Raw genomic sequence first — 19,962 nt, forward strand, 5'->3', positions numbered from 1 at the left:
AGACAGAAACAGAATGTTATTGGAACATAGGAGTGGAAGTATTTGAATCTCCATGAATCTTTATGAAATGATATGAAAAATTAAGGGAATAGTAAAATATACTACATTGTTCAGGATCAGTAGACAGGTTTTTGTTTGTCAACTGTTTGTGTTTTACTTTGATGATAAATGAATTAACTCTTTGAACACACACACACACACTTTTTATATATATATAAACAGGTCCTGAGGGCATTTGAAAATGAAAAAAAAAAAACCATAAACACCCATGCTCTCAATGAACCACTAATGGGGTCAACACAATTGTATTTTCCTATTTCATTTTTTCCATTCTGCGATATGGTGCTTTCTGCCAAAGATGGTTATTCTCCTTCATCTTTTAGTACTCTTGTATTCCTTTTGATTGAAGAACCTTTTTGACTTCCAAGGCCACAGTGGCATTTACTTCTTTACCAGCTATTTCTCCTACATATGTCCTTGGAATAGGAAAAATATATACTCGAAATTAGAGTAATCTTTATCATAGGATCTCACAAGAAGGAACAAATTCATATTTATAAGAATATTTGCTACAAAGGACACGAACTCATCATTTTTTATGGCTGCATAGTATTCCATGGTGTATATGTGCCACATTTTCTTAATCCAGTCTATAATTGTTGGACATTTGGGTTGGTTCCAAGTCTCTGCTATTGTGAATAATGCCGCAATAAACATACATGTGCATGTGTCTTTATAGCAGCATGATTTAGAGTCCTTTGGGTATATACCCAGTGGACATGGATGAAATTGGAAATCATCATTCTCAGTAAACTATCGCAAGAACAAAAAACCAAACACCGCATATTCTCACTCATAGGTGGGAATTGAACAATGAGATCGCATGGACACAGGAAGGGGAATATCACACTCTGGGGACTGTGGTGGGGTCGGGGGAGGGGGGAGGGATAGCATTGGGAGATATAGCTAATGCTAGATGACGACTTAGTGGGTGCAGCGCACCAGCATGGCACATGTATACATATGTAACTAACCTGCACAATGTGCACATGTACCCTAAAACTTAAAGTATAATAAAAAAAAAAAGAATATTTGCTGCCTTAGCCAATACTTATGTATGTATTTTTTGTGTATATCCTTACTTAGAATATAGCAATCAAATTTGAAGCTAAAATTAGCAGAGACAATGTCAAGGTGAAATATATTTTATCTTTGATCATTAGATGAACATGGCAGATCGATTACAGAGATCAACTCAATTGCTCTTTTAAAAACTGAAAAGCACTAGCTGTGAATTCTACTTTGGAAGTACCTCACTCCAATTCTGTGATGTATGTTTGGTTACATTTGGGCCCAAACAAGAAATGACTCTCATCATTATACAGTGTGATGTATTTGTTATATTGCTGTATTCCTCTGACATAATGAGTGTGGTTAACCAATGTTTTTAAAATGTAAATACAATTATTTAGATTTATTTTCCAGGAATAATTTGAATTCACTGTCTCATATTCAGGTTCAAAACATTATTTGTGGCTGGAGAACGATGTGATGTAGAGACCCTGGAATGGTCCAAAAATGTCTTCAGAGTACCTGTCTTAGACCATTGGTGGCAAACTGGTGAGCATTTTCCTAACATGTACATAAATAGTAAAGAAATGTTCCAAAAAGCTGTAAGGATTGGAGGAAACTTTTGAGCTACGACCAGCAGATCAGACACAAACTCAGGATTCGAGTGGTTCAGGTTTCAGTAAAAATAAGCAATTTTTTTTATTGATGTGTTATTAATAATGTCTTCATAAGTGACATTGATGCCACCATTCTCTTGGTCCCTAGGTATAAAGTACTAAAGACCTCTTTATCTTCTCTTCTTTGTTTCTTATATCTGGTAAGTTACTAAGTCTCAGATTTTCCTTTGAAGTGTCTGTTGGGTTCATTCCACCTTCAGTATTCCCCTTGCCTTTGAGCTCTGGCAGCTGCATTATCCTCTGTCCTGATTTAAAGTTTCCTAATCACTCATCTCTATTCTCTCTGCTTTTTGATACACCCTGCACACTGCTCCCAGAGTCCTTTTATGAAGCCCTGTTCCTCTCATAGGACTCTCTGGCCACCTTCTTGTGTTCTATAATATCTAATATATTCTGCCTAGCATTAAAGGCAGAGAAATTTATTTTTCTTCAAAACAATTGTCATTACATATATAATTTGTTCATTTAATTTATTTTGTTTATTCCCTATAGTCCTCCCTCTAAGTGTTCCCTGGGAAACAAATTTTCATATTAAATGGATCAACTATAAACTTTGGAATAAGCAGACAACCACCACAACAATAACTCTTTCTGCTTCTTCTTTTGAGGGATGGCTATATATATGAGAATGGGTACATTGTCTAGAAGCCATTTACCTCCTCACAAAGTACAGAGATTTAAAAAAAATTTGACTCACTGAAAGCAGCTATGAGCCATGGGAGCCCTACAACCTTCATATGTACATATTTTATTTTAGTCCCACTTAGTTCAATGAATTAGATCAACCTTTTTATATACATATTTTCAGTATTCTCACCTTCTCTGCATCTGGGGCAGAATATCAAATTTGGGTTAAAAATTAGTGAGATTACTTTGCAAAAAATTAGCTCTGATTGTAAAAATGATTTTCATGTAGAAGATTAACTGAATGACTAAGTGTCAAATGCGGTGTTTGATACTTCAGAAATTTCTGATTCTGACAAATTACACTTTTTATATTATGTCCTTGAATATTGTTCTTTAAAAATGTGTTTTCTGACTGGGCACGGTGGCTCACGCCTATAATTCCTGCACTTTGGGAGGCAAAAACAGGCAGATCACTTGAGATCACTTGAGGTCAGGAATTAGAGACCAGCCTGGACAACATGGTGAAACCGCATCTCTACTTAAAATACAAAAAATTAGCCAGGCGTGATGGAGCGTGCCTGTAATCTCAGCTACTCGGGAGGCTGAGAATTGCTTGAACCCAGGAGGAGGAGGTTGCGGCGAGCCAAGATCCTATCATTGCACTCCAGCCTGGGCAACAGAGCAAGACTCTGTCAAAAAAAAGAAAAAAAAAAAAAGAAAGAAAGAAAGAAAAAAATGTTTTCTACATCCTTTCTAATATGAAATATAAAATGAATAATCAGAGCAGAGGACACTTTCCTTACATAAGATGAAAATCAGAAAGAAGCTTTCTATTCCTTCCAGTTTTATTTACTAAGGGGAAAATTATTTAAACTCAGATTTGTAACTCTTTAGAAAATACAAAGTATAAGAAGGAATTTTGAGAACAATCAATGCTATGTGTAGAAATACATAAAAACAAGTGAAGAATTATTGCATCTGCAAGAAGAATGTTTACAGTATTTATGTATCCCCTATTAGCCAGGAAAGCTTTAACAGTTATTTTCTTGGTCATGAACTAGAAAATGTTTTGTCACCTTTAACATAATTTCTCTTATCTGTTCAAAATGGGGGACTACTTTCCACACAAACGTGACCCGACACAAATGCTTGCAGAAAAGTTGTTTTTCCCTCTTCAAGGTGACTGTGCCAAAACTCACTGAAGAAAACTAGCACATTCACAAATAAAATTATAAAATTCTTTTACTTTTTCTTATAGACACCTTTGTACATAATAGCCTGTGTGGGTTTATGTAGTTAGTTTATTCAGGCTTACAAAAAAGGTCACTGAAGCCTGTGACAGAAGCATATGAGGCCCCTGGTGGATACTCAGTTCCACGAGAATTTGCAATTTTTCTTTAATGTATTGTTCCAAGGGAATTAATAGCTACATTGTGTCAGTGTGCTGTCACTGTAATCAGGTTGGAGTGACTGTTAATTGCCATGGAAAACATGTGGAGTTTACTAATAAAATGAATGATTCTTTCCATTTCCATTGTCCTCATCCCGTTTGCTTTTACAGCCTTTGTTTGGTATTCTGTCCTATTAAACTACACAAATATATTTGAATGGGTAGATGGGTAGCTAGTAGCTAGATCGCTAGATTATTTTGTGCTTTGTAAAATAATTTCACTATAGGTGATGCAGAGGTTGGCTAACAGGAAACTAGTTAGGATCTCTATACGTTTGCATAGAAAAAAATCAATTTATCATTTTCAAAGTTGTATGTTGTGGTGAGTAGTTATAAAATGATACTGAAGGGCTGGGTGCGGTGGTTCAAGCCTGTAATCCCAGCACTTTGGGAGGCCAAGGTGGGCGGATCACGAGGTCAGGAGTTTGAGACCAGCCTGACCAACATGGTGAAACCCGTCTCTACTAAAAATACAAACAAATTAGCCAGGTGTGGTAGTGGGTGCATGTAATCCCAACTACTTGGGAGGCTGAGGCAGGAGAATGGCATGAACCTGGGAAGTGGAGCTTGCAGTGAGCTGAGATCGCACCACTGCACTCCAGCCTGGGTGATAGAGCGAGACTCTGTCTCAAATAAATAAATAAATAAATAAAAATAAAAATAAAATAAAATTTCAACCATTCTTTCCTAAGGTGCTATCAAATTGATGTTTGATTCTGGGTGAAAGGGCAAGTATGTTATGAGTTATTATGAAATATTACAAAAAGATAAACATCTGGTATTCCAAGTGCATTAATGAGTTTCCTAGTTTTGTATATCAAATAGATGGTGGTACATTTCCCCAGGAAGTATGCTAGGAAACACATGTTAATGTTTAAGAGAAGGTTAGCTTTAACCAAATAATACTTTGCTTTATTTCAAATTTCAAGTTTTCTACAGGGTCCCTTTTTCTTGTTATTGACTTAGAAGTTGATATTTTTTACATACTTGCACACTTTTATGAGCCTTTCATATAAATTCATATGTATATGAATAATTCATGAATTTGCTCTCTGATTACACTGATACATGTGTACAAATGAGCTGCTTAGAAACTGTGATGTGTAATTTGAAATTAGTAAGGGATATGTTAAGTAACTAAAACGTATGAATAAAAATTAAGTAGTTCCTGTGACTTGAGTTGTAAGAAGGGACTCCGCAGTCAGTTCATTTATATGACCATGTTTTGTTAATCAGGGTTCTCCAGAGAGACAGAATTTGTAGATATAGATACAGATATATGAGAGGATACTTTTTAGAGAGATTGACTGACATGATTACAGAGACTGGGAAGTCCTGTAATAGGCCATCTGCAAGCTGGAGACCCTGGAATTCTGGTAGCATGGCTCAGTCCAAGTCCAAAGGCCTCCGAATGAGGGAAGCCAACGAATGATGTCACTCTTAGTTTAAGACCAGAGGCTTGAGAACTCAGGGGGCCACTTATATAAGTTCTGGACTCCAAAGATGGGGGAGCCTGGAGTTGTTTTCCAGGGATAGGAGAAGAAGAGTGTATTCCAACTTCAGCAGTTGGATGTACACATTCACCTTTCCTCTGTTCTTGTTCTTTCTGGTTCTGCCTGCTTGGATGGTGCCCACTCGCACTGAGGAAAGATCTTCTCATCTTGTCCATTCAGACTCACATATTAGTCTCTTCTGGAAACATCTTCACAGACACAACCAAACATACTGCTTTACCAGATTGCTAGGTATTTCTTAATTCAGTCAAGTTGACACCTAAAATTAACCATCACACATTATTATTGTTACTCTAGTGCAACTTGTATTAGTACCAACTGATTTTAGTGACTAACATCCTCTTTATTTCATTAAAAAGACATTATTTTATATCTGATTCAAATAATATCTAATAATCTAAATTGAGAAGTAATCTGTAGAAAATACAAGAACAGATTAGCACCCTCCACCCCTCATAGGAACATTTTAATACAGAATTGTTGTTGTTCAGCACCACTGAAGCATGAATCTCTTGCTTTGGAGTATAATAATGTAAATATTTAATGCTGTCATGAAGGAAATTGGTCTTGTCAAGTTTAGAGCGGAGAGTTGTCTCTATTTGTTTCTAAATCTGTATAAAAGCCAAATTGTCATTCACCCAGATGTATTATCTTCACAGTAACTCATCCATAAAAAGATTTAAAAATCTGGATTATTGACTGAATTTTTCATTTTATTTTTTACCCAGAGATAGAGAAACAGAGGTTTTACAATCATAATTTAAAAAGGGAAAACAAAAAGATAATGGTTTCATTAAAATATGGTAATCCATGTGCCAAAAAAAAAAAAAAGAAATGAACAGCCAGAACTTCCTTATCCTCAGCTGTACGATCCCCAAATAAAACACTATATTGTTATAGAGGTCAGACAGGAAGCACAATTTTAGAAGGAAAGAACTGTCAGTGCAGTGCATGGTGGCCTTCATGGGATTTTTTTTTTCTTGTGATTTAAGATCACTGTAAAGGAATTATTGTTTTTATGAGTAAATGAGCTAGTACAAAAAAAAGATTTGTTAAAGTTCAGAGACTTACTGTTAAATCCTAAACACAGTAGATCTACTTTTTTCTATTCTTCCTTCCTCCTCTTCTTCCTTCCTTCCCTCCCTTCCTCCCTCCCCCCTCGTTCTCTTCCTCCCTTCTTTCCTCCCTACCTCTCTTCCACCCTTCTTCCCTCCCTCCCTTCTTTTATTTCTTCTTTCCTTCATTCATTCCTATTTGCTATAAGATATGGTATTGGTTTAGAAATGATTGTAACAAAACATCCTGGAGTCCCAATGTTTAATGTTATTTAATCCTAGATAAAAACGCTTTGTTCTTTCTCTTGCTATCACTCAGTTAATTCATGACAGCTACAAAGATAGAATACTCAAATTCCACAATGGCTTTTATAAGGGACAACTTAGTGAAGGGTTTAGTTCAACAAAATTCAGATTATTTTTACCTGTTGACAGGACACTACCTGTGTACTTACCATCAGAAGATCTAGAGCTTATATTGAAAGTGTTTCAAGTGTCCTTATGTCCAGGTACTGATGACATAGTTGAAATGAAGTAATGACCACCAACTTGAGCAGCACTAGGTGATTTTGTTGTTTGTTTGTTTTCATCACTTTAATGGAGGAATAAAATTCTTAGATAATTCACAGAATTTGTTAAACTCTAAGGAGGAATTTCAATGAGAAAACAGTAGTCATCTAATGAACTGAGACATTGGTGATGATTGAAATGTTTGATCTTACTTTATCTGCCTTGAGCCATCTTTGTGGAGTTCTTCTATCTTGGTGTAATCTGAGTATTTCACTCCATAATTGATTGAACTGCTTCAGTTTTAATTGTAACTGCAGTTCTGAAGTAACTATAGTCTATATACAGCCTAACTCTTCCTCCTTTGGGGAATAATCTGATAATTCTGGATTTTGTTAAAGTGGACCCAAAGGCTCCTGCAAACTTCAGTCATGCCAGCTCCTAAATCTAAACTATTGATTCTAAGGGTACACATACCCTTATACTATGTTATTAAAATGTGTCAGGGCTGCTTGTTATGATTTCTTATTTTTGCATAGCTTGGCAAGTTAGAATTCCTGACAGTAGACAACTGAGGCAAGACTTTTAACTACAAAAGTTGACGAGGTTGATCGAATTTAATCCTTATTCTTACGGATATCTGGAGAAGATTCACTAGCCCAGAAATTGTTTAAGACAGCAATACATTCTATTTACAAAAATCAAAACCACAAAATAGAATAATTACTAAGAGTTTGATAACAGAGATCTCTGTGGGAAATGTTACAGGCACAACTACAGCCCTGTCTCATTCCTCCTAAGTAAACACATTGTAAAACACTTAACTAGGATTTGAGGATTTGCTAGGTAAGGTATCAAAGTCTAAGTCACTTTTTTTTCCGTGATCATCCTCTTCCATTGTTCCTCCTGAATTCTCAGACATTTTTCTTTCATGTGTCCATGTTGATACACTGAATTGCAGATGGATTTAATCTGTCAGCCTGCAGTTCTCTATATTTAGGCTATAATAGGGAATTTTATATCCCTGGAATCAGCATTGAGAACATTATGCCTCTTGTTATTTTTACACTTTTTAAAACGTTTCACAACTGTGTGTTAGTGTGTGACTTTCTTCGAATTTACTTAGCTTGTGTCCTGTGCAAAATCTTGTATATTTACTGCAAAATACATTCCTAGGCATACCTAGGCGTAAGAGGCCCATATAGCTGATGTGACAATGAAGAAAGCACTTTCTTGGTGACTTGAGGACTCCATCTTGATTTAAAAACCTGTTTTATGTGGTTTGAGTACCAACAGCCATTAGCAAATATTCCTCTGTCTGCAGATCAGGGAGCAAAATATTTCCATGTGCTATCAAATACTGCCTTCTGGATTTTGCTTTTTAACTACTTGTTATTCTCTGCTTCTGTATTTTACTCAATAATTTCTGAGTCTATCAAAATTGCGCTATGGTGGGAGGGTTTCTTTAAAGTACATGTCTGTGTTTCAAAGATAATGGATTGAGCTAGTGTGAAATGCAAACTGTAGAACTCAAAGAGTTGGGTTGTACTGAACCGGCAAAACATGACCCCATGAACCGGGTTACCCAGGAGATACCCTAGGCTACTTTCAAATAGTAAAATGCAAATGATCTTTCAGTAATATGAATGACTTAACTACTGTCTGATACATCTTTGTTTTTCACAATTTAATGGTCAGAAATACATTTATTTTTTTTCTTTCATTCATAGAAAAGATATTTTTTGGTAAATTTAGCATGAGAAATTGTGATGGGGAAAAAGCAGTTATATAGACACAGTGTCATCTCAGCAACGTGTAACTAGAGATGGCGTGACAGCATCCATCTGGTGAGAGAGAAAAGAAGCCCTATGTCATTATTGTTGCCTGGCAACAGCATTTTTTCTCATTTAGAGTAGTCTTCATTAGTTTAAAGTAGGTGATTTTTACTGATAATTTGAAAAGCCGGAGCTTAGAAGTAAGCTACATGAATTTGGTTTGTGGAAAGAATAACCTTTTGTCAAATGTAAGGCATGCTTAATAAGGCTTTCTCTTTCTGAAAGTGAATAACTGTTTACAAACTGCTAATCCACCTGAGAATGAATTCCCAAAGCAAACACCCTCATTGAATCAGACATTTCATCTTTATAGCATTATAATGTAAAAAGAACATCATTTTTAAAAAAATATATTACACAAATTAGTTCAGAGATGTAGAATTGTGTTTTGGAATCACTATTTGTGCTCATTATTATATCAGTGACAATGCTTTGGCAAGGGACTAAACGCTGGGAAATTGATTAATAACATAAAGTTGTTTTGGCCTTTGAAATATCTGTTCTATTTCTCCTCCTACTCTGGGCAAGGATCACGTATAAACCATGTTAGAAAGTTGAAAATATGTCATGTTTTTATAGATCTTCACAAGAGCAAGAGTTATCTATACCTTCCCTTGACAAACTTTACTGTCTGGAAATTTGATTCCCCCTGATACATGTAAACCCCTGCACTGGGCCTACTGCCCCCACAAAACAATTCCCAATCCCTCTTTTGCTGTGAATTTTAATTTGGAAAACAGCAGGTGGCTATTCTCCTTGGAGAAACAATGTGGGTAGCAAGGAGGGGGGAGGGGGGAGGGATAGCATTGGGAGATATACCTAATGCTAGATGACGAGTTAGTGGGTGCAGCGCACCAGCATGGCACATGTATACATATGTAGCTAACCTGCACAATGTGCACATGTACCCTAAAACTTAAAGTATAATAAAAAAAAATAAAAAAAAAAAAAGAAGTGATGCAGAATCCGGTAGGACTGCCTTTACATCCCAATTCAGCCACTTACTCTATAGCCAAGGGCAAATACTTGATCTTAAGTTTCCTCAGGACTAATTGAAAGCTTTAAGTGAAGTGAAATATGTACTAACAACCTAGAAGAATTCCTGACATATAGTCAGCACTCAAAAAATATTATTTTTATTTTCCTTTCTATAAATAGCCCTTCATTAATATAAAGGCCATCTTTAGAATCTTGGCCTGTAAATAATTCAGATTCAAAAAAACTTAGACTGTAAAAGCGGAACTTACGTTTGAGAAAATGTAACCGTAGAGATTTTACTTTCCTTGAGTCAACTAGCTAGTTGACATTAGAACCAGAACTCTCATTCTTCTGTGCTGTCCTGGGTCCTCTCCCCATAGCTTTTATCTCATGCCTTCATTAACTCAGTGTTTCTTATCTAGTTAAACACAGGGTTATTTATGGGCTTCTCCATTGAGTCCTCCACAGTTAGAGGCAATGTGCTATAAGGGAGTAGGATAAGACCAGTGTCTCATAGCTCGAATTAATGGTCTTCTTCCTATACAAAGAAGCAACCTATAGGTTGCTTTGAATTAACTATTTTAAACTAAAATCCTACCATCTCCTGAACACAAAGATTACATTGATTTTCTTTCACTAGTGTACATCTCACTGTTTCTGCTTTCTTTCTGCTACCTATTCAAGTTATTTATAGTTCACTGTAAAGATTCAGAGGTGGGGAGAATGGTTTCTTTACAAATTGCCTCTATGCCCATCGTGATGCTGTGATTAATATGATTCAGCAGTACTAGGTTGCTGCATTGATTTATTCGTAAGTCTTCCGCTCGCAGCATGGGCTACCGACTTCTAAATCCATATTGTTTTAATGTAGTTTCTGGAACCACTGTAAAGGCAGAATGGCAGATTGCCAGATGCAGCGGGAGCTCTGATTTATAGAGCTGGACTTGTGAACTTGCCACCACATCTTCCTCTTAACCCTCATTCACATCTAGTTTTCTTTAACTTTTGAGTCATATCCCAGGGGGTTAACTTGGCCTTTTCCCTCTTGCTTTTGCCCCGTATCCAGACAATCACCAAGACCTTTTGATCTTGAGTATAATTAAAATTTGGTCTTATCTTCCACTGCCAGTCACCTGCACCAGACCATCCACATCTATCTGATTTATTGCTTTGGGTTGGGATCATCAGTTTAGTGCTCCAGTTAGCAACTGAAGAGATTTTTCTATAATGCAATTCTGAGCAAATCGCCTTTACGAAACCCCCCATGTCTCCCATTGTTCCTGGAACAATATTCAAATTTCTTAACATGGGATTTTCATCCCGCTGTTTACTTCTTTCACTTGGTCTCTCATCATCTCCCTAAGTACACTTGCCTCCCGCAAGCTTTGCTCTGCGGAATAACTCACAGTCCTTTGATGGTCTAACTTCTGAACCTTTATACATGCTGCAATTTCTATTTGGCATGTTATTTATACCCTCAACACTCCCTTCTCCCCAGAAGAAATACCTTTTAGTGAATAGAATATATTCAATAAATACTTATTGAATGACTGTCCTTTGACTATCATTCTTGGAATAAGAAAATGTTGTAAAGGAATCATAATGGTAACATATAGCTTTTATCTTCCTGGAGTCCTCTATTTTTTTTCTCTCTGGTTCATTTTGGGATTACATTCTGTGATTTGCTACTTATTTTTTTTAGGCCCCTGATCTTTATCATGGGAGCCTAAAATCATGTTAGAAGTATGCATTAACTAGTCAGCAAACATTTCCCAAGCACAGAATGTCAGGGACTGGACTGTTGGTCCTGCTGATACAAATGACTCTCAGGCACACAGGCTGATTTCAGCTGCAGGCTAGGAGAATGTTTTTTGTTAACTACATGCACTTTTTTTTTGAGACTTGCACTAAATCTTTTTAAAAAGGTTATATAACATTTTTAATGGGAAATGTTCCAAGTATTTATTGCTATGTAAAAAAAAAAAAAAAAAATTACTCCAGAACCTGGCAGCTTAAAACAACAACCGTATCTCATGATTTTGTGGATCATAGGCAGAAATCAGCCAGGGATTCTGGTGCTCCAAGTCTCCAAGTATTGTTGACTAAAACAACTCGGACAGTATTCAGTGATGAATTTGTTACCTGAAAGAGATCCTGATCCAGACCCCAAGAAGGGGTTCTTGGACCTCACACAAGATTGAATTCAGGGCAAGTCCATAGAGTAAAGTGAAAGCAAGTTTATTAGGAAAGTAAAGGAATAAAAGAGTGTTACTCCATAGAAAGAGCAGCCCAAACGGCTACTGGTTGGCTATTTTTATGGTTATTTTTAATTATATGCTAGACAAGGGGTGGATGTTTTATGAGTTTTCCAGAAAAGGGGTGAGCACTTCCCAGAAGTGTGGGTCCCTCCCCTTTTTAGACCGTATAGGGTAACTTCCTGACATTGCCATGGCATTTGTAAACTCATGGCACTGGTGCGAGTGTCTTTTAGCATGCTAATGCATTATAATTAGCATATAATGAGCAGTGAGGATGACCAGAGGTCAATTTCATGACCATCTTTGTTTTGGTGAGTTTTGGCCAGCTGCTTTACCTCTTGCTGTTTTATCAGCAAGGTCATTGTGACCTGTATCTTGTGCCAACTTCCTGTCTCATCCTGTGACTAAGAATGCCTAACCACTTTGGAAAGCAGCCCAGTAGGTCTCAGTATTATTTTACTCAGCCCCTATTCAAGATGGAGTTGCTCTGGTTTGAATGCCTCTGACATATTTTCCCCTTCCCTTTTATAAGAGAACCCTAATCCTAAGGGTTGTAGACAGATTAAAATCCATCTTCTGTAACTTCTTCAGGCTGAATGGGGTGATGATATTCCTGCCTATTAGGGTCTCTCGTATTCAGGTTAGAGAGGAGCTTCGTCAGAAAGCATCAGTATGTTGAGGACCACTCATAACTCTTGGCTTCCATCAAAAGGTGATATCTGAAAGATTAAAACGTGTTCAATTTAAGAGGACATTGAGTAAGCTTATCCTGCATTCCCACACATAGAGTACAACAGCAATATATTCCACAATAGTATAGCAAAATAAGTAAAAACTATCCCAAGTAAACGGAGTAAGAAGGCTTTCTATGAACTTGCCAACTGTTGGAACCAAACTGATATGGGGATGCTAGCTGATTCCAATATATACCCAGAATTAGAATACTAATCTGGAATTTTACGTTACCCATCTCTGTTGTTTCTTCTGAGCTGCAGTCAGAGATCACTGATTGGTTCACATGAATAATCAAGGTCAGTCTAAATTACAGGAAAACACTCAGAAACAACTGATGAGACTGGAATCTAATAGCAGGTATACCGTAGTTCTTGAAAAATAAATTTCTCTCTCCAGTCTCCCATTTTTACTAAAGATAAATCATGATAAGACTGATTTGCTTGTAAAAATAAGCTTTAGTCTTATACTTGGCCTAATTATTTGTATAAAGTGCAGCAAGAATAATTATTTTTCACATAGGCTTTTAAAATTTGGCTTTGATGGAATTTTAATTCATTTTTAATTTAATTAATTAATTTGCCATTGTTGTTGTTTTGAGACAGGGTTTCACTTTGTTGCCCAGGCTGGAGTGCAGTGGTGCTATCAGGCTATTGAGTTCACAGACTCAAGTGATCCTCCCACCTCAGCCTGCCCAGTAGCTGGGACTACTGGGTGTGCACCACCATACTTGGCTAATTTTTGTATTTTGTATTTGGTGTTTTTGTAAGATGGGGTTTCACCACATTGCCCAGGCTGGTATCAAACTTGTGGGCTCAAGCAATGCACCTGCCTTGGCCTCCCAAAATGCTGGGAATGCTGTCAGGAGCCTCTTTTTTTTTTAATTTTTAATTTCAATTTTTGTGGATACATGATGTATATATTTATAGGTTGCATGAAATATACAGGCATGCAGTACGTAATAATCACATCATGTCAAAATGGGTAGATTAAGGATTTTTTATAAGAACTGCCAAATTCTCTTTTAGAAATGTATCAATTTTATGCATGCTCACACTTACATAACAAAAGGGATTATCTTTGGTTTATGTGGACCATCTACCCACACAGTCTGTCTGTCATCTGCCACCCAACTGGGCCCTAGTTTTTCTGTCAGTCTTGTGAATTATCATGTGAATTGGTCCCTGATGTTTAGAAAGCCACAGAAATCTATTAACCAGTTATTCTAATACAGCCTCTGTCTGTCTCTGCATTTCCTACTACACATCTCTCTTGCAGCCCAAATAAATTAAACATGGACATAGAACCTGAATGGTGTGTAACTATTTAAATAAATTATATTTACATTGTTATGATTCATTAATTTTTTGTTCAGAAGCCCTCATTAGCTTACAGTGTCACTCAGACTAAGGTCTTAGGATGACTTTGAAGTATTCCTGCATGATCTGCCTCCTCACTATTTCTCTGACCTTATTTCCTATCAATACTTTTTGTTAATTCTGTGATTCTATTTCAGTCACATTGGCTGCCTCACTGTTCTCAAACACTCTAGGTATGAACCGACCTCAGGACCTCTGAACTTGAGTTTCCCTTCTCTTATATTCTTTTCCCCTAAATATCTATGTGTCACATGTCTTCTCTTCTTTCAGATGTTTACTTAAATGTCACCTTCTCAGGGAGGTCTTTCCTGTTCAATACAAAATTGAAAACCCTCTCCATGACATTCCATACTCAGTTTATGTTTCCTTTTTCCGTTAGTATTTATCACTCTTTTACACACCACACATTTCACTCTTGTATAATATGTTGTTCATTATCTCCCCAGTTGGAAATTGGGAGGTCTCCATGCGGGTAGAAATTTTGGCTACTTTTGTTTATTGTATCTCCAGTTCTAACAACAGCACCTAGCACATAATAGCTGCTCAAAAACTATTTGCTAGTAAGTGATTTGTACCACCAATAATGCTATTTGCAAGTATGGGGGACTGGGCTCACTTCCTGCCACAGGGATTTTTCTTCCTCTACTGAGACACAGTCTAGGTGATTTTATTCCTTTCTCATCCTCTGTCTGTTACTTGAGAGCTTCAGAAGTGGTACTTGTCTATTCCATTCTTCTCCTTCTTTGAAAGAACTATGAAAACTAGAACAAGTTATTTAAATTTTCTTGGCTAATCCTCAGAATTTTTCATCAGTAAAAAGAATACTCCCTTTTCTCTCTGTAGTCTTGTAGTAGTGGGAATAAATGCAATTATATAGATTAAAAGCACTCGACTCTTGGTATATAGCATAATTCATATTGGAAAAATATGTATCTAGTTGTCTTCCCTGTTTTTACTTCAGAGTCAGAAATTTTAAAGTAAATTCATTTAGGTAACAGCTTATTATATAATAAAGTAGAGTGAGTCAGTAAAGACATGCAGTAAAGATACCATGAAGTTTGTCCTTTTTTAAAAACAAGGAAATTTCTCTATTAGCTTCTAATGCAGGGTGAGTATAAATGTGCTAAGGTGACATTCTTCATACCCTTCAATTCCCTGTTCATCTTCTTCCTAGCTGTCTCTTATCTAAAGAAACTATGCTGGTGATTTGCTGAACATTTTGTGTTTCTAAGGTGAGGTGCTTTTGTAAAGTTTTCTCTAAATGAAGTATCCCATGCTCTTCTACAAAGAGAATGCTCTAGTTTGTTTATTGTAGCTATTTCCCAATTGCAACATGACATCTAGATTTCTTGTCTCCATAAATAACTGCTAGCCACTTAATTACAGCCCGGGTAGTGTGAAGCAGATGTTTTTAGAACATCCTTGAAATGCGGCTTTGGGAGTTCATAGGATTTCAGTTAAGGATTGCAGCATGCTTAGGGGTTGTCACTAATCAGAAGCCTATTCTGCACATGGACCAGTTTGAGAGCAAGAGTGTTTATCTTGTCTGTGTGCATAAGTGTGTGAGGAAATATGTATATGTTTATATTGAAGATGCGTCAGTCCTTGGGTCCTAGGATGTTCAGAGGTACAAAGAAGGATAACCAAAGTATCTGTAACAACAACTACGGTCTTTTTCAGCTCACTTTTGTTCTACCTATGATTCCTTAGTATGCTTAGAGTCCTAGGAACTGCCATTTTGTCTGATTGTATTTTCTACAAGTCACTAGCAATAGTTCTCTTTCCTACTCTCCTCTCCTCCCCTCTCCTCCCCTCCCCTCCCCTCCCCTCCCCCTCCCCTCCCCCTCCCCTCCCCCTCCCCTCCCCCTCCCCTCCCCCCTCCCCTCCCCCCTCCCTTTCCCTCCCCACCCCCCTCCCCTCCCCTCCCCTCCCCACCCCCCTCCGCTCCCCTCCACTCCCCTCTGCTCGGCTCCTCTCCTCTCCGCTCCTCTCTTCTCTCCTCCTTCTCTTCTCTTCTCTTCTCTCTTCTCTTCTCTTCTCTCTTCTCTTTCTTTCTTTCTTTCTTTTTTCCTTACTTCCTTCTTTCCTTCCTTCCTTTCTTTCTCTTTCTTTCTTTCTTTCTGTCTTTCTTTCTGTCTTTCTTTCTGTCTTTCTTTCTGTCTTTCTTTCTTTCTGTCTTTTTTTAATGGAGTCTTGCTCTGTCACCCAGGCTGGAGTGCAGTGGTGTGATCTCGGCTCACTGCAACCTCCGCCTGCTGAATTCAAGCAATTCGCCTGCCTCAGCCTCCCAAGTAGCTGGGATTGCAGGTGGGTACCACCACGCCTGGCTAATTTTTGTCTTTGTAGTAGAGATGGGGCTTCACCATGTTGGCCAGGCTGGTCCCAAACTCATGACCTCTGGTGATCCACCAGCCTCGGCCTCTGAAAGTGCTGGAATTACAGGCATGAGCCACTACGCCTAGCCAGCAATAGTTCTTTTTCTAATCCTTTGAATGAATCAATCAAAATAAAGTCAACAAGACACTTGAATTACTAATGTTCAAAGTATAAACATATATTATCTACTTTAGGCAACCTGAATGAATAATCATTTTCAGCACCCTAAAGTTTAAGACTCAAATTAATTATATAGAAAAATAAGCTTTTAATAGTTGTCTTATAATCATAATGTATAAAAAAGATGAAGAATAAAGGTTATAAATAAATAATTACTATAGAAAGATGCTTGGGAATCTCAGGAGGTTCGTATATCAGCTTACTTAGGCAGTGAAGATGGACAACGCTTCATTAATCCTTTCTTGCTGTCTTGCAGCTTTATTTAAGACTAGGTTATACTCTCACCTTCTTTTCCTACATCCCCCTTCTCCCAGTGCGATAGGAACAACAGTGTGATAACGTCTTTCATGAGAATCCACACTGTAAGAACTGTAGAGACTCTGAACTCTAGGTAACTGGTGTGCCCCTATTGACAAACTGAACTTAATAAGAATACTTCTAAAATAGATTTACTCTAGCAGCTTCCTTGCACCAGGTAGTAGAAGTAACAAAAGCATCTTGAAGGTGGTATCTCCTTTCCTAATGTGTCTGAGAAGCTTCTCTTCCTATTATCATCTTATTTGTTCTGTGTACCTTCTTTTAAGCACCTCACTCTACAAGACTGCTTCCTGTCATCACCCTGCTCTGGTCTCTCATATCCATTTCGAAGGATAGCTGAGGTGAGCACCTGGACATTTCTGAAAAAACAGAGGGGGAAATGCTGTTAACACTTCTGAGCATGCAGATGTCCTCCCTTGCTTTGATTATGCTGTGGGGAAAATCGGCAGGAGTATTAGATGGCTATGGATTGCCATTTCATAAAATACCTTCCCCCCTGTCCCCCGCCTTTTTTTTTTTTTGGTCATGCTTGGAAAATACTTTAGAACTCTTTGTTAAACATCAGAAATGTCTGCTCTGGTTACTTGCCGATGATCCTCAGCAGTGACCATACGGCTTAGCATCTTGAGCACTAAACTGTGACTTAGGAACTGTGTTTTGATGTTCAAAAGTTCATCTTCTGTTATTGATGCCAGCTGAGCCTCCATCCATAAAATGTGAATAATAAAATGAACTACTCTGGAAGGTAAAGAGCAGTAATAAATTCTTCCCATCATTCTAAAGTGATATCAATATGTGATAAATTATGGTAGAGCCCATGGTAGAAGGAACACATTCTGAGTACTTTAGAAGATGGATGTCTTTAATTTTTTTGGATTACTTTAGATATGATGGGTTTGGCAGTTAATTCCTTGGGTATATGTATGTGTAGGTTATGTGTATAATACTAAGCAAGTAATTCCCAAACTTTTCACTAACCAAATACTATTTTCCTGCCCTTTCGTACATATATATTTTGTATTCAAAAGATTGTGTTAACTCCAAACTTGCTTTTATGAATGTTAATAAGTGCATCCCTCCATTAAAAATAACCACTTTCAGAACTTGTGGTAATCAGGTAATAGCTAGTATTCTGGCTGTTACAACTTGAGACACAGAAAACAAATTTAGCATTTTTGTCAATCATTGCAGGCTAGTTGTGAGAAAGTTCGTGGTTTTGATGAAATAGTCAGCAGAGTATAGTCATCTTCCTCCCTGTGTTTTGGGGCTTCTAACGTCCAGGAACAGCAGACTGAACAACTTGAAAAAGTATTGCCAAAATTAGCTTTAAATGCAGGTTCTCTAGGCAAGTGTAGCTCTTAGGAAATTAGAGCATGATATTATCCATATATATTATATATTTTTTTTAATTTATAAAGACATTTTATTAAAATGTTTTTTTCTGTGTGTAATCTTTTTTTATTTTTATTATTATTATACTTTAAATTTTAGGGTACGTGTGCACAACATGAATTAAACAATGAGAACACATGGACACAGGAGGGGGAACATCACACACCGGGGACTGTTGTGGGGTTGGGGGAGGGGGGAGGGATAGCATTAGGAGATATACCTAATGCTAAATGACAATATTATCCATATATTAAAAGTAATGGCAGAAACCACAATTACTTTTACATCAACGTAATAATTTCAAAAATCTTTGGGTTACTTATTCCGGAGAATGAGCTAGAAATAACAAAAATGTTTTGACACAGCTGTAATTAACAATGATAAACAAAATAACTTTAGGTGAGTCAAGAGAAAGCATCTTTTCTAGTGATCATTTTAGCTTTTAGTGTGTGTTATGGAACAGTCCAAGTCACATAATTTTCCATTCTTCACGCCTGCTGATCCACAATTGCAAACACTAGAGCAGCCTTTCTTTTCTTTAGAAGAAACACTACTATATAAATTTTTCTAATTATGAATTCTTAAGTTTTAATACTGTGGATATGTTATAAGTTACTAGATAGCTTTAAATTTTTAAATAATATATTTGCGCTATTCATCTATTCCTAACGCAGCTACATTGTATGACAAACTAGGGTGGGGTAGAGTGTGCATGTACTCAAGAAACATTATGATTCCAAGTTAAAACATGAAGTGATAAATAACATTTCTTTTTCCAGAGACTGGATCTCCAATTACCGCATCATGTGTTGGATTAGGCAATTCTAAAACACCTCCACCAGGGCAAGCAGGAAAAAGCGTCCCAGGATACAATGGTAAGGAATGACCCTGATAATACGTAAAGTTAATAAATTTGGCATTTTCTTGCATCTAGTGTGTATTATGTTGCATGAAACAAACTAGGGGCTTAATTAGAATCTGGTTGAATGAATGCCTTGTATTAAAAATGAATGCCTTAATTTTTGCTATCAAAAGTATGTTGTGGATTTCCAGGATATGTTCTAAATGACTGTCATAACCACAAAAATAATATCATTAATAAGGTATGTTAGGAATATGGGTGTGAAATTACTATGAAGGAAACACCTGCTGGGAGCCCAGTACTTTATATATGTCTTTTCATTTCATGCTGAAGTATATTTAATTCAGAGCTATCATTACTATTTTAGAGATGAGTTAACCAACTGGTTAACAGACTAAATAATTTTCTTGAGATAACACTGCTGGTTAGATCCTGGGGACAATGCAAACCATTGTCCTCAGAATTTGCTTGCTTTGATTTCAAAAGCTGCAATTTCTTACTGTATATTACACATGCTGCCTTTTAATTTAGGAGTGAGGACAAAGTTTTTAAACCTTATTGTTTAATAATAAAAACAGGCCAGAAGTGGTGTCCCATGCCTGTAATCCCAGCATTTTGGGAGGCCAAGGCAGACGGATCACATGAGGTCAGGAGTTTGAGACCAGCCTGGCCAACGTGGTGAAACCTCGTCTCTACTAAATATACAAAAATTAGCCGGGTGTGGTGGTGTGCGCCTCTAACCCCAGCTACT

General features: G+C 37.1%; 1 protein-coding gene across 2 annotated transcripts in view; it reads left to right on the top strand.

Moving 5' to 3' along the window:
• Positions 1-19,962, top strand: part of ACSS3 (acyl-CoA synthetase short chain family member 3) — a 179,289-nt gene that overhangs the window by 120,854 nt on the left and 38,473 nt on the right. For both annotated transcript variants that reach the window (XM_509241.9, XM_016923924.4), the window contains 2 exons: positions 1,517-1,620; positions 19,129-19,224. In XM_509241.9, the coding sequence (XP_509241.2) occupies positions 1,517-1,620; positions 19,129-19,224 (200 nt within the window). The remainder of the gene's footprint in view (positions 1-1,516; positions 1,621-19,128; positions 19,225-19,962) is intronic.

This window comes from Pan troglodytes, chromosome 10 (assembly GCF_028858775.2).
Source record: "Pan troglodytes isolate AG18354 chromosome 10, NHGRI_mPanTro3-v2.0_pri, whole genome shotgun sequence".
Classification (NCBI taxonomy): Eukaryota; Metazoa; Chordata; class Mammalia; order Primates; family Hominidae; genus Pan; species Pan troglodytes.